The sequence below is a fragment of the Lucilia sericata genome, unplaced genomic scaffold, assembly GCF_015586225.1.
Source record: "Lucilia sericata isolate MDLA Ls3-8-SP2 unplaced genomic scaffold, ASM1558622v1 Contig000726F_arrow, whole genome shotgun sequence".
In the NCBI taxonomy this organism is placed as follows: Eukaryota; Metazoa; Arthropoda; class Insecta; order Diptera; family Calliphoridae; genus Lucilia; species Lucilia sericata.
This window is the reverse complement of record NW_023994725.1, coordinates 112,501-125,950: the sequence shown is the minus strand read 5'-3', so window position 1 is coordinate 125,950 and position 13,450 is coordinate 112,501. Positions and strand designations below refer to the sequence as shown.

At 31.7% G+C, this 13,450-nt stretch overlaps 1 protein-coding gene across 3 annotated transcripts in view; it reads right to left on the bottom strand.

Annotated features, from left to right (window-relative positions):
* Window positions 1–13,450, bottom strand: part of LOC119607671 (protein giant-lens) — a 94,969-nt gene that overhangs the window by 46,354 nt on the left and 35,165 nt on the right. The window contains exons 1-2 of one of the 3 annotated variants that reach the window (XM_037961730.1): window positions 4,972–5,204; window positions 304–1,590 (exon numbers count right to left, since the gene is read on the bottom strand). In XM_037961730.1, the coding sequence (XP_037817658.1) occupies window positions 304–846 (543 nt within the window). In that variant the 5' untranslated portion in view covers window positions 847–1,590; window positions 4,972–5,204. Of the gene's footprint in view, window positions 1–303; window positions 1,591–4,971; window positions 5,205–13,450 lie in introns of those variants that run through there. The other 2 variants (XM_037961729.1, XM_037961728.1) reach the window with 2 other exon arrangements.

Sequence of the window (13,450 nt, the reverse complement as noted above, 5' to 3'; positions counted from 1 at the left end):
AGATCATTCTACAGTCTAGACTATAGATAATTATATTGTCAAGATAATGTATCATTTTATACTTAAGACTGCTGATCATTCCAAATTTTCAAGACTGTTGACCATTCCTTATATGATAAAGACTACTGATTATTATATATTTAAAACTATATATCATTCTGCAGTCAAGGGTCATTTTATAGTTAAAAATGTACATCATTCATTACTTTAATCTACAGATAAAAACCAAATTTCCATTTGGTCTTAATTACTTATGGTGATTCTCTTAAAGTTTAATAAAAAATTGTTTAAATATGTACTTACACCAACTTGATATAATATGCGTACATCCTTGCCATTATGATGGGCGATATTAGACGTGGAACCACCACTATTACTGCTACCACTATCATGCAATGTTGTTGTGGGCAATTGCAGTGTATGCAAGTTATTGTAATTTCCTGTTAAATCATGATGAGTTTTAAGTAGATCTAACATTTGCCTAGATCTCCTACGATCCAATAGATTGGTGGATAGTTGAGTTTGTGTATGTTCTTTAGAAGATAAAATCTTTAAGTCAACTTGTTCAGGTGGATGATGAGGATCATTAATTGATGAGCTGGCATGATGTTCTTTAAAATAGTTAGAATTATCGGATGATGATGAGGATGGCGATGTTGCTACTGCAGCGGTATTAATGGTAGAATATTCAAGATTTTTATGTTTTAAATCTTGTGTTGTGACACCTGCTGGGTTGTTGTTGTTGCTGTTACTGGGTGTTAATTCATAGACTTCCAATGGCAGGCGCGTGCTATAGCAGGCATTTATGAGATGTGTTGCAACAATAAACACAGTTGATATTAACATTTTTCTTGTTGTTGTTGTTTATTGTAGTTGTTGTTATATTGGTTATTTGATTTGATCTATTGTTTTTTCTTGCTGTTTATTGTTGTTGTTGTTAAGAAACAAATCCACTATTACAGCAATTTCTAGTGAAGTGTATAATTGACACTTTTAGTAAAATGTGTTTGTTTTATTTAACTTTTTTTTGTTCGTTGTTGCTGCAGTTGTTGTTTTTTTTTTTTTTTTTTGTTATTTATAGTTGTACACCTTGAGCTTTTTGTTTGTTGTTTCTTTTGTAGTGGTATTTGTTAAAATTTTTTGTTGCTGTTGTTTTCTATTTATTTATAATGTTAATTGTTCTAATGTTTATTTTACTTTTTTTGTTTAAGAGTTTTGTTTTTCATTTAAACTTACAGCCATAAAAATTTACTACTACAAAACGTTATTTATTTTTACGTTTTTTTTTTTTATAAATTTTATTTAATTTTCTTAGATAAACTTTAAATCGTGTCGAGATTTTCGTACGTTTTGCTGTACATTCACAAAATGTTGAGTTTTTTTTTTTAATTTTTTGGAACTTTATAGATTTCTGTTGCAAGTTTGATTTGGAATTGTTGTTTCAATTTAGACCAGTTTGAAAAATTATTTACGTTATTATTTTGTTAAATTTCTTAGTTTTCACTATCTATGAACTTTTTTTAATAAAATGTTTGTTGTAATTTTCAATATATTATGTTTTATATATTAGTTTTTCTCTTTTAGGAAATCCTGTAAATAGAAAATTTATTTAATTTCTTTAGTTAGATTTATTTATAATTTTAAAAATTTTATCAAAAATTCGTTTTTTTTAATATTCTATAATTTGTAAATATTGTTATTTTTAACTATAATTTGAAGAAATATTAGTGTTTTTCGTTTAAATTTTTGCAAAAATTAAAATATTACTTTCAATTTTGTATTCAAGATAAGATTTCAAATGTTTCTTTTATATTAATTAATAAATATGTTTTTTGCATTTGAGAGACTCCTAAACATCCAGAAAAATTCACCGTTTATTAACAGATTCACATGATCGTGGTGGCATCATTCTATCAGAAATGAATCTGGATCACACCTTACAATCAATATTGAACGTTACCGCAGCATGATCAATGATATTTTATTCGAAAATGTGCATGTTATTGCTCCGGTTGGGATCTGAAGCTATATGCCATACGGCGATCGCCAGTTTCGATTTATTGAAATCAAAATTTTTTGATAACTTGACTTCGAGAAATGAACCTTTCAATTGACCTACTAGACCGTGTGATTTGACTCGTGTGAAGTCACAACTTTGAGCTGAGTAAGCAGCAAAAATTTATGACTTAGAGCCCCATATTGTTCCTGCTCAGAAAGTGCCTAAAATTAATAATTTTGAAACGCCTAAATCAAACCGCAATAATACTAATCTTTCGAAAATATATTGACCATTTTGATTCAAATTTATCTTTTTATACCCTACATCACTTTAGTGGGAAGGTTAAATTGGGTTTGCAGAATAGTATTGGTCCTATACACACCTGTACCAATCGGCTTAGAATCATTTTCTGAGTCGATTTATCTATGTCCGTCCGTCTGACCGTCCTTCCATGTAAACCTTGTAATCAAACTACAGGTCGCAATTTTGGAGATAATTCAATTAAATTTGGCACATGATCTTCTATTCTCCCAGGGACGAAGCCTATTGAAAAAGGTTAAGATCAGTCTATTATTTCACCTAGCCCACATACGACTGAACCCCGGAATAGAACTTGTAAACCTTGTAATCAAACTACAGGTCGTAATTTTGAAGATAATTCAATGAAATTTGGCACATGATCATCTGTTCTACAAAAGACGAAGCCTATTGAAAATGGTTAACATCGGTCTATTATTTCACCTAGTCCCCATACGCCCTTTTTGACGGGTTCGAAAAGGGCTTTTAAGTTCCTAATTATGTCGACAAAAATCTGCAAAACCGAGTTCTATACTAGACTTGATGACCCCTATAGCCCAGAATTTTATTCAACAATAAATAGCTTAAGTATATCTGAGGCAAGGTGCAATTCCACTTAAATGCTTTATTATGAAAACTAAATCACATTTTATTTTTATATATGGTCCGCCTCGCCCGATTATAATTTCTTACTTGTTTCTATCGGACTTAGAAAGTATATGATTCGATTTAAACTACGAATCTACAGATTCAGACTATTCAATAGTGAAGACTACTTTTAGCTCTAAATTATGGACTATAGAATAGTTAAATAAATACCATTCTGAAGTCTTGAATGTAGACCATATATTCTATATACAAGAGTGCAGATAGTCTTGACTAGAGACTATTCTAAATTATAGTCTATACGTCCAAAAGGATAAGGTTGTGTAGATATTTGCGTATTTTGAGGAGAAAATACTAGAAAATCTCAATTATTTTGAATCCAAAGCAGTCGTCGGCACTTACTTCTTTCCTAGACTTAAGAGATCTATCTGTCGATAGATGTTCTAAAGTAGGCATTAGCAAAGACAAGAAATCCCTTTACCTACACAGTGGGAAAAAAGAGCGTTTTAAAATTGTACACGCCTGGTATCAAATTGAGACACCAAAAAGTTTATAATTTTTCAATAACATCCGTTGTCAAAGTATGTACGGATAGTTGTCAAACCATGAAAAAATATATAAAAATACACAACGTTATCAAATGTGTTACCAAAATGACAACGCTATGTTGTCCAACCGAACGTTAGGTTGTCGAAATCACAACAATGCATTGCCGAAATTACACAAAGCAAAAGCGAAATGACAACAATGCGTTGTTGCAATGACAACGATGTGTTGCCAAAATTACAACGATGGTTGTCTAAATGATAACTGGTTGTTATTTAAATTTTATACACATCCGTTGTCAAAATGTTAACCAACGTGGTAAGCTCACTTTTAACAACGGATTGGCATAAATTTTGGTAATTTTCTATCGGGTTTTTTCCCTCTTATCAAGACTGTTTTCCCAATTGTCGAAACCTTGTGTCAGCATGTTATATCCAGGATAGACTTGACTTCTCAAAATTAACTAACCAATGAACATTTCAAATTTTTACTTAAAGCATTTGAACTGAAACCCGCATTTCAAACCTTTAGACAAATATTTATATTCTTTGATCTCTTGGTACAAAATTTTAGGACCTGTGTAATCAAGGGTTCTTATTACACCCTTCGCATCAATATATTGGCCCTACAGCCACCTAAAAGCATACCGATCATCTTAGAATCTTCTATGTCCGTCCGTCTGTCCATGTCGGATTCGATTTTTGGTTATTTAATATCTCAGAAAGTTTATTACGACTAATTGTTCGTAATAAACATTATTAAAAATTTATTTAAAAACATAAATTTTCCATTTAAACGCTTAACGTTATTTACCCCAAAAAATTCGTTAATAAAATAAATCATAAATATTTTCACTTAAAATCAGGTTTCTTAAGGTGATTTTTTTTTTGTATTTTCTTATTTAATTCAAAAAGCACACTTTTGGTATAATTTCGTTTTAATAAAACATTTGTTTTTGTGTTATTTTTGATTCATTAAAAAAACACTATTAAATACAACAACTTGTTTTTCAAATTGTTGTAGTTGCTGGTTTTGCTACAGTTGAAATGCTTGAATGTTGTTATTGCTGTTATTATTGTTATTGTTAGCTCACTTTATATGTAGAAGTTTTTTTTTTTGTTTAAATAACAAATTCATTCATAAAAACGTGAATAAAAAAAAAACACAAAAATTTCATTCATTAAAAACAACATCGAAAAACAACAAATACTGATATTTATTGTTTTTTTAGTATTTTATATTATTTTTTTGCAGTTGTTGTTTGTTTGTCTCTACTAAATACAGCCAGATCGATCGATCGTTCGTTCGCTGGATCGAGTGGCAGAGAGTAAATTTACACACAGCAACAAGCAGCAGAGACGGGGCAACATATAAACAAGTTGTAAATAAATTTATTAACTTTGGATTTTTTTTTTCTTTTTTTTTCGATTAATTTTATATACAATTTATTTTCTTTTATTATTTTGTTTTTTTGCGGCCAGGAATGTGTAATTTTTTTTATTAAATATCTAGTAAATATTTACATTACGTTTTTCTTAATTTTTTTAAAAAATTTTTTAATGCAAATTTTTTTTCCATAAAACAACAGACACTCTAAACGTTAAGTTATAAAGTTGGAAAAACACGTCTAGATGCGTTTAATAGAACACGTTTTCGGTTTTGACGTTGTTGCCGTTCGATCGTTGTTGTTTTTATTTTTTTTTTTTTTTTAATTTTATGTTATTACCACGTTTTGGTATTTTTACTACCAACTCATATGACGTTACTTTTAAAACTGATCGCATCAACAAAAATGTATTGAGATTTTTACAGAATATTTTCAATTTTGTTTTAAACACACACACATACTCACAGTTATAAAACTCATAGATACTCAACAGCAATAACAACAACAACAACATTTTACTCTTTAGTATCTGTGTTTGTTAAAATATTCCCTGAATGATTGAAAGAAAAATAAAAAAACTTGAATGAAAACCAATACTTTTTTAAAAACTCTAATTGCTTTAGTATTGGTATTTATCTTAATTGTTCTCTTTATTTAGCTCTTCTAAATATTCTTACTCTCTTAACTTATCAAATATTCTCTTTTATTTGTTACAAGCGTATTTGTATTAGTAGTTAGTTCACATAGATACAATGAGTTTTAGGTTTGAAGTTGCATTTCTGGAAGGTATTTTTCATTTAGTATCTGTGTTTTGCTGAGTATTTTTGTGAATGTGTTTGTGTATCAGCGTCGTTGTGTTTCGGATTTGCTGCTACTTATGAATGAAGTATTTTTGAAGTTCACAGCATCATTTTTGTTTGCTGTTGTTGCTATTGCTGCTGTTAGTTGCAGTTGTTACGAATTGTGCAAGTGTTTTTTCCTACGTTGACTCTCTTTAAATTTCATATTGTTGTTGTTGTTGCTATTGTGTACTGGCTGTGGTATGAGATCTTTAAGGTGTTTGTTTTAATTAAGCAGTGTTGCCATTTTAGTTGAAAAGGATTTCAATTGGAGTATAGTTAAAGTGTCCATTGGAGTTTGGGATTTCGGGTTTGAGTTTCAGTTCAGTTGCAGTTTGGTTCTACTTCAGTTCTAGTACAAGTTCAGTTCAAGTTCAGTTCATGTTCAGTTCTAGTTCAGTTCTAGTTCAGTTCTAGTTCAGTTCTAGTTCAGTTCTAGTTCAGTTCTAGTTCAGTTCTAGTTCAGTTCTAGTTCAGTTCTAGTTCAGTTCTAGTTCAGTTCTAGTTCAGTTCTAGTTCAGTTCTAGTTCAGTTCTAGTTCAGTTCTAGTTCAGTTCTAGTTCAGTTCTAGTTCAGTTCTAGTTCAGTTCTAGTTCAGTTCTAGTTCAGTTCTAGTTCAGTTCTAGTTCAGTTCTAGTTCAGTTCTAGTTCAGTTCTAGTTCAGTTCTAGTTCAGCTCTAGTTCAGTTCTAGTTCAGTTCTAGTTCAGTTCTAGTTCAGTTCTAGTTCAGTTCTAGATCAGTTCTAGTTCAGTTCTAGTTCAGTTCTAGTTCAATTCTAGTTCAGTTCTAGTTCAGTTCTAGTTCAGTTCTAGTTCAGTTCTAGTTCAGTTCTAGTTCAGTTCTAGTTCAGTTCTAGTTCAGTTCTAGTTCAGTTCTAGTTCAGTTTTAGTTCAGTTCAGTTCTAGTTCAGTTCTAGTTCAGTTCTAGTTCAGTTCTAGTTCAGTTCTAGTTCAGTTCTAGTTCAGTTCTAGTTCAGTTCTAGTTCAGTTCTAGTTCAGTTCTAGTTCAGTTTTAGTTCAGTTCTAGTTCAGTTTTAGTTCAGTTTTAGTTCAGTTCTAGTTCAGTTCTAGTTCAGTTCTAGTTCAGTTCTAGTTCAGTTCTAGTTCAGTTCTAGTTCAGTTTTAGTTCAGTTTTAGTTCAGTTCTAGTTCAGTTCTAGTTCAGTTCTAGTTCAGTTCTAGTTCAGTTCTAGTTCAGTTCTAGTTCAGTTCTAGTTCTGTTCTAGTTCTGTTCTAGTTCTGTTCTAGTTATGTTCTAGTTCTTTTCTAGTTCTGTTCTAGTTCTGTCCTAGTTCTGTCCTAGTTCTGTCTTAGTTCTGTTCTAGTTCTGTTCTAGTTCTGTTCTAGTTCTTTTCTAGTTCTGTTCTAGTTCTGTTCTAGTTCTGTTCTGTTCAAGTTCTGTTCTAGTTCTGTTCTAGTTCTGTTCGAGTTCTGTTCTAGTTCTATTCTAGTTCTGTTCTAATTCTGTTTTAGTTCTGTTCTAGTTCTCTCCTAGTTCTGTGTTAGTTCTGTTCTAGTTCTGTATTCGAATTACGTACGAGATTTTTATCGTTTACAGACTCTTCTTTATCAAGAAAGAATTCTTCACCCCATAAAATTCACACTGGGACAGAATTAATTATGATTTTAATCAAAATATTAAAGTTTAACTATGGTACACCCTACACTGCAATGACCTTCTTAAGTACGATCATCATACACTGACTACCTTGAGATACCAACACAATTCAAAGAAAAATTCCAATTAATTCATATTTTAATGTTTTTTTGTTTCTTGTATTTTTTCCACAAACAAATAAAACATGCAAATGCAAACAAACAAACAAATTCTCTATTTAAATATTCAAAATGAGTACGTCAACATAAATAAAAAGAAATGTATGAAAGAACAACAAAAATAAGAGAAATAATAAAAGGAGAACCAGAAACAGCAACAAGATGACGATGACGACGACGACGTTGGTCACAAAACGTTTTATTTTAAAATAATAAAAAATAAGAATAAATTTTGGCGTGTGCTTAAAGCGCGTGCGCACAAACTTACACATATTCATACTCAAATACGAAGGAAAATTTGTGTGTGTATGCATGTTTGTTGTTCCATTGAAGACTTCAACAACATCATCATCGTCATCGTCGTCAACAACATCATCTCCATACAGGCAACAACTACTATACATCAGCAACAACAGCAGTACTTTTTTTATACAGAAAAAGATAAAACATAAAAAAATTATATATTGAAATAAATTAAAGAATGAGAAAAAAGCGCGCGCTCGCGCCTTATAAGTACGCTTCTTTTTTTAAAATATTCTACAAATCTACATATGGGATATCAGTGAAATTAAATTTTATAAACTGATTGTACCATCAGTTGGGTACTTTCGTCTGTTTTCTGTACTTTCTCAACATAAATAGTACTAAATCTATTATTAGGAATCAATGGTCTAGTCTAGAGTATAGTCAATAGTACAGTAATAGTCAAGTTTATTGTCTAGTCAATAGTCTAGTCTATAGTCGAGTCAGTAGTCTAGTCAATAGTCTAGTTTATAGTCTAGTCTATACTTTAGTCTATACTTTAATCTATGGTCTAGTCAATAGTCTAGTCTATAGTCTATATATTAGTATAGTCTACAGTCTAGTCAATAGTCTAGTCAATAGTCTAGTCTACAGTCTAGTCTATAGTCTAGTCTACAGTCTAGTCTATAGTCTAGTCTATAGTCTAGTCTATAGTCTAGTCTATAGTCTAGTCTATAGTCTAGTCTATAGTCTAGTCTATAGTCTAGTCTATAGTCTAGTCTATAGTCTAGTCTATAGTCTAGTCTATAGTCTAGTCTATAGTCTAGTCTATAGTCTAGTCTATAGTCTAGTCTATAGTCTAGTCTATAGTCTAGTCTATAGTCTAGTCTATAGTCTAGTCTATAGTCTAGTCTATAGTCTAGTCTATAGTCTAGTCTATAGTCTAGTCTATAGTCTAGTCTATAGTCTAGTCTATAGTCTAGTCTATAGTCTAGTCTATAGTCTAGTCTATAGTCTAGTATAGTCTATAGTCTAGTCAATAGTCTAGTCTATAGTCTAGTCTATAGTCTAGTCTATAGTCTAGTCTATAGTCTAGTCTATAGTCTAATCTATAGTCTAGTCTATAGTCTAGTCTATAGTCTAGTCTATAGTCTAGTCTATAGTCTAGTCTATAGTCTAGTCTATAGTCTAGTCTATAGTCTAGTCTATAGTCTAGTCTATAGTCTAGTCTATAGTCTAGTCTATAGTCTAGTCTATAGTCTAGTAGTCTAGTCTATAGTCCAGTCTATAGTCTAGTCTATAGTCTAGTCTATAGTCTAGTCTATAGTCTAGTCTAGTCTAGTCTATAGTCTAGTCTAGTCTATAGTCTAGTCTATAGTCTAGTCTAGTCTATAGTCTAGTCTATAGTCTAGTCTATAGTCTCGTCTATAGTCTAGTCTATAGTCTAGTCTATAGTCTAGTCTATAGTCTAGACTATAGTCTAGTCTATAGTCTAGTCTATAGTCTAGTCTATAGTCTAGTCTATAGTCTAGTCTATAGTCTAGTCTATAGTCTAGTCTATAGTCTAGTCTATAGTCTAGTCTATAGTCTAGTCTATAGTCTAGTCTATAGTCTAGTCTAAAGTCTAGTCTATAGTCTAGTCTATAGTCTAGTCTATAGTCTAGTCTATAGTCTAGTCTATAGTCTAGTCTATAGTCTAGTCTATAGTTCTAGTCTATAGTCTAGTCTATAGTCTAGTCTATAGTCTAGTCTATAGTCTAGTCTATAGTCTAGTCTATAGTTCTAGTCTATAGTCTAGTCTATAGTCTAGTCTATAGTCTAGTCTATAGTCTAGTCTATAGTCTAGTCTATAGTCTAGTCTATAGTCTAGTCTATAGTCTAGTCTATAGTCTAATCTATAGTCTAATCTATAGTCTAGTCTATAGTCTAGTCTATAGTCTAGTCTATAGTCTAGTCTATAGTCTAGTCTATAGTCTAGTCTATAGTCTAGTCTATAGTCTAGTCTATAGTCTAGTCTATAGTCTAGTCTATAGTCTAGTCTATAGTCTAGTCTATAGTCTAGTCTATAGTCTAGTCTATAGTATAGTCTATATTTTAATCTATGGTCTAGTCAATAGTCTAGTCTATAGTCGAGTCAATAGTCTAGTCAATAGTCTAGTCTATAGTCTAGTCTATACTTTAGTCTATACTTTAATCTATGGTCTGGTCAATAGTCTAGTCAATAATCTAGTCAATAGTCTAGTCTATAGTCTAGTCTATAGTCTATATTCTAGTATAGTCTACAGTCTAGTCAATAGTCTAGTCTATAGTCTAGTCTATAGTCTAGCCTATAGTCTAATCTATAATCTAGTCTATAGTCTAGTCTATAGTCTAGTCTATAGTCTAGTCTATAGTCTAGTCTATAGTCTAGTCTATAGTCTAGTCTATAGTCTAGTCTATAGTATAGTCTAGTCTATAGTCTAGTCTATAGTCTAGTCTATAGTCTAGTCTATAGTCTAGTCTATAGTCTAGTCTATAGTCTAGTCTATAGTCTAGTCTATAGTCTAGTCTATAGTCTAGTCTATAGTCTAGTCTATAGTCTAGTCTATAGTCTAGTCTATAGTCTAGTCTATAGTCTAGTCTATAGTCTAGTCTATAGTCTAGTCTATAGTCTAGTCTATAGTCTAGTCTATAGTCTAGTCTATAGTCTAGTCTATAGTCTAGTCTATAGTCTAGTCTATATTCTAGTCTATAGTCTAGTCTGTAGTCTAGTCTATAGTCTAGTCTATAGTCTATTCTATAGTCTATTCTATAGTATATTCTATAGTCTAGTCTGTAATCTAGTCTACAGTCTAGTTTAGTTTATAGTTTAGTCTAAAGTTTCACTTTTTTGGTATTTTTTAAATCTCATTTGTAGCGAAAACGACGCAGTTAGATTTTTGGAAGCATGTAAATAAAAATCGACCAAAGAAATATACATGCAACAAAGTTTGATTATCTTAATGAAAACAAAAGAAGTCAAATGATGTAATGGAAAAAAATAATTAAAAGGAAAAGATAACACATAGAAATATCAGCATTATCATTGGCAAAATCAGGACAAAAATAATGGAAAAATTTGTTCAATCATATTCTGTCTTAAGCTATTATTGTTTGTGACCACAAAATTTTTCATTCAATGATGTTGTTATAGCTTATATACCATACAATTTTTTTGTCTTCATCCCATGTTTAGATTTATCTGTTTTTAACCAAACAAGTCAATAGAGTCAGTTAGTCAGTCAGCCATTCAAGACAAAGAAATAACAAAGAAATATGTACAAAAACGTAGAGAGAGAGAGAAAGAAAATTGCCACAAGCAGCAACAGGAATTAGTTTCCGGTCTAAACGATGTGTAAAAATAAATAACCAATAATAGCAAAAACAACAATAATAACAACTACATACTTTGCTGTCTCCTAAGTAAATGTTGACAAGTAAAATTGTATGAAATTTAACGTTACAACACCAACAGCAACAAATAACAACAACAACAAAAAGAAACAGCCAGAACAACTAAGTACACAAACTACAGTAATAAAATACGAAACACGATAGAAAACGATTAAATGCATAAGATCATATGGAATGGACAATAACAATAACAGCAACATCAATTTAAAATACAACAACAACAACATCATCATCGTCATAATTATCATTGACATCATGCAACAGTGAGACCAATTGTAAAAGAATTTTTTAGAAATATTTAGGAATTTTCAAAAGCTCTGATCAGATTTTGACTTTGATCACACCTAGTTTTTATGCCAAAATCAAAACCAATAAAACCCTTATAACCCAACCCAACGTTAATCGATCCAGAGATATGATTAAGAACTTAGATAATACAGGCCAACAAATTTTTGGCCCAGAGATTTAAGTATACTTTTCTAAAGGATTGAGTCCGAATTACAGATATCGTTCCATGAAGTTAAAAAAAACCCGTTTATGGCCATATTTAAGACGCTATAACAGCGCAAAAACTATTTTATTTATGAAGTTTATGATGTCATCGAGTTATTCGTGAGCTAGAACTCAAAACCATATATGATTTCTAAAACATAGACCAATAAATGTTGATCATTTGGTTCCAATCTCAAGTTCTCAAAGGCTGAAAACTTTATGTGAAAGTTGAGCGTACCTAGCAAGGACACGTCTCTTTAAGTTCAAAAAAGGGATTCTCGCGCCTGACATAGAACCCGAAACTATTAACAAAGTCTTGAAAAAGTAGAATGACAGGACAAGCTACTGAATGATTTCCAAGTCATAGACTAATAGATGTTGATCATTTGGTGACTAAGAAAGTTCCAATCTCAAGTTCCCAAAGTTTGTTATCTGTATGTACTTAGAAGTTGCAGCATAAGAGCATACGTTGCAAAGGGAACGTCCCAATAAACGTAAAGTACAAATATAAAGTTGTGAATCAGTCTCATATTGTCAGTGAAGGCAACAAGTGATATCAAACACCGGAAATCACCAAAACATTGTTTTCTTCTGGTTTTAAGTTTCTTCTGTCCACCCCGTAGCATGTAATCTTAGTGAACCGCGCTCAACTTTGTGTTATTCCAATTCGGACTAAAGACTGAAGCTGTAATTGGACTCCTCGGAGTCATTATTTGGAGTATTTTGGCTAGTGGACTGACCAGATAATCATATGATCTGATACTACGTGAGTCGGTGGTCCGCACGTTTCGTCCTCTACCATCTGTGGGCTGAGGTCAATTTGGTATTTACGTAGCTGCATTGGTTGAAATCGCAGGAAGGGGTTTAAATTAATATTTTGGTATAAGTTCGGTGCTATTGCTGAGACAACAGTATCCCTCAGAGGCATACCTGTGGATCTACATATATGTTGGGAATGACTTAATGACGAAAAAACTCAGATATTGCTGAGACAGCAGGATAGCTCTGAGAAGTAACTGTGGCACTAAAGGTTGTGAATGAGTTCGTGACATGAGTTTTCTCTTAAATGTGTAGGATGAAAGAGTTATGTGATGGATTGAATGGTGATGGATGTATGGAATCCTATTTTAGATCAAAATTTCCTTCTTTGTCATGGTTTATTCATGTGAGAAAGAACAAAGTTTCGACGAAGTATTTCGATCCACCAAATACTATATAATAGGTGCTGTTGCAGAATCAACAGAAGTCGTTCCACCAGTTTGGTTGTAGATTGTTGTCGAAGAATGCTTCAGATCTTACGAATACCGACAGAAATTGAGATAGTCAGAGATGAAGTACATGAGCATAGAAGTCACAAAGGGTCGGTGGTGAGTCGTCTATAATTCATTCTGTATTTGAAAAGTATTATTGTGTGATAGGACTACACATGAGGTACTCACGTAAAGTACTGGGACATTTGTTTCTCTACCCAAATTTCCCATTGCGAGAGAGAGTCCCATTTAAAAGTCAGAAATGTTGTTGAGTTATTCTTATTATCGAGGAATCTAATTTCGGTTATTATTGATTTTCTGTGGGCATTAGATTTCGGTAACCATACAAGATACTGAAAATGATGTTCAATATGATTTTAACTGATCTTCAAAGTACAGGGGAGATGCAACTACTCGTTATCTATCAAGATCAATTTATGTTTCTGAAATTTATATAACTATTCGCTCCACTGTTCCCTTGCAGATAACAAAAAAATATCTAGTTAAAGGTAACATATAATACGACAAAAAAAAAGAACAAGATATTTTAGACAAACCAATAAACAAAACCTTTTGAACGGATA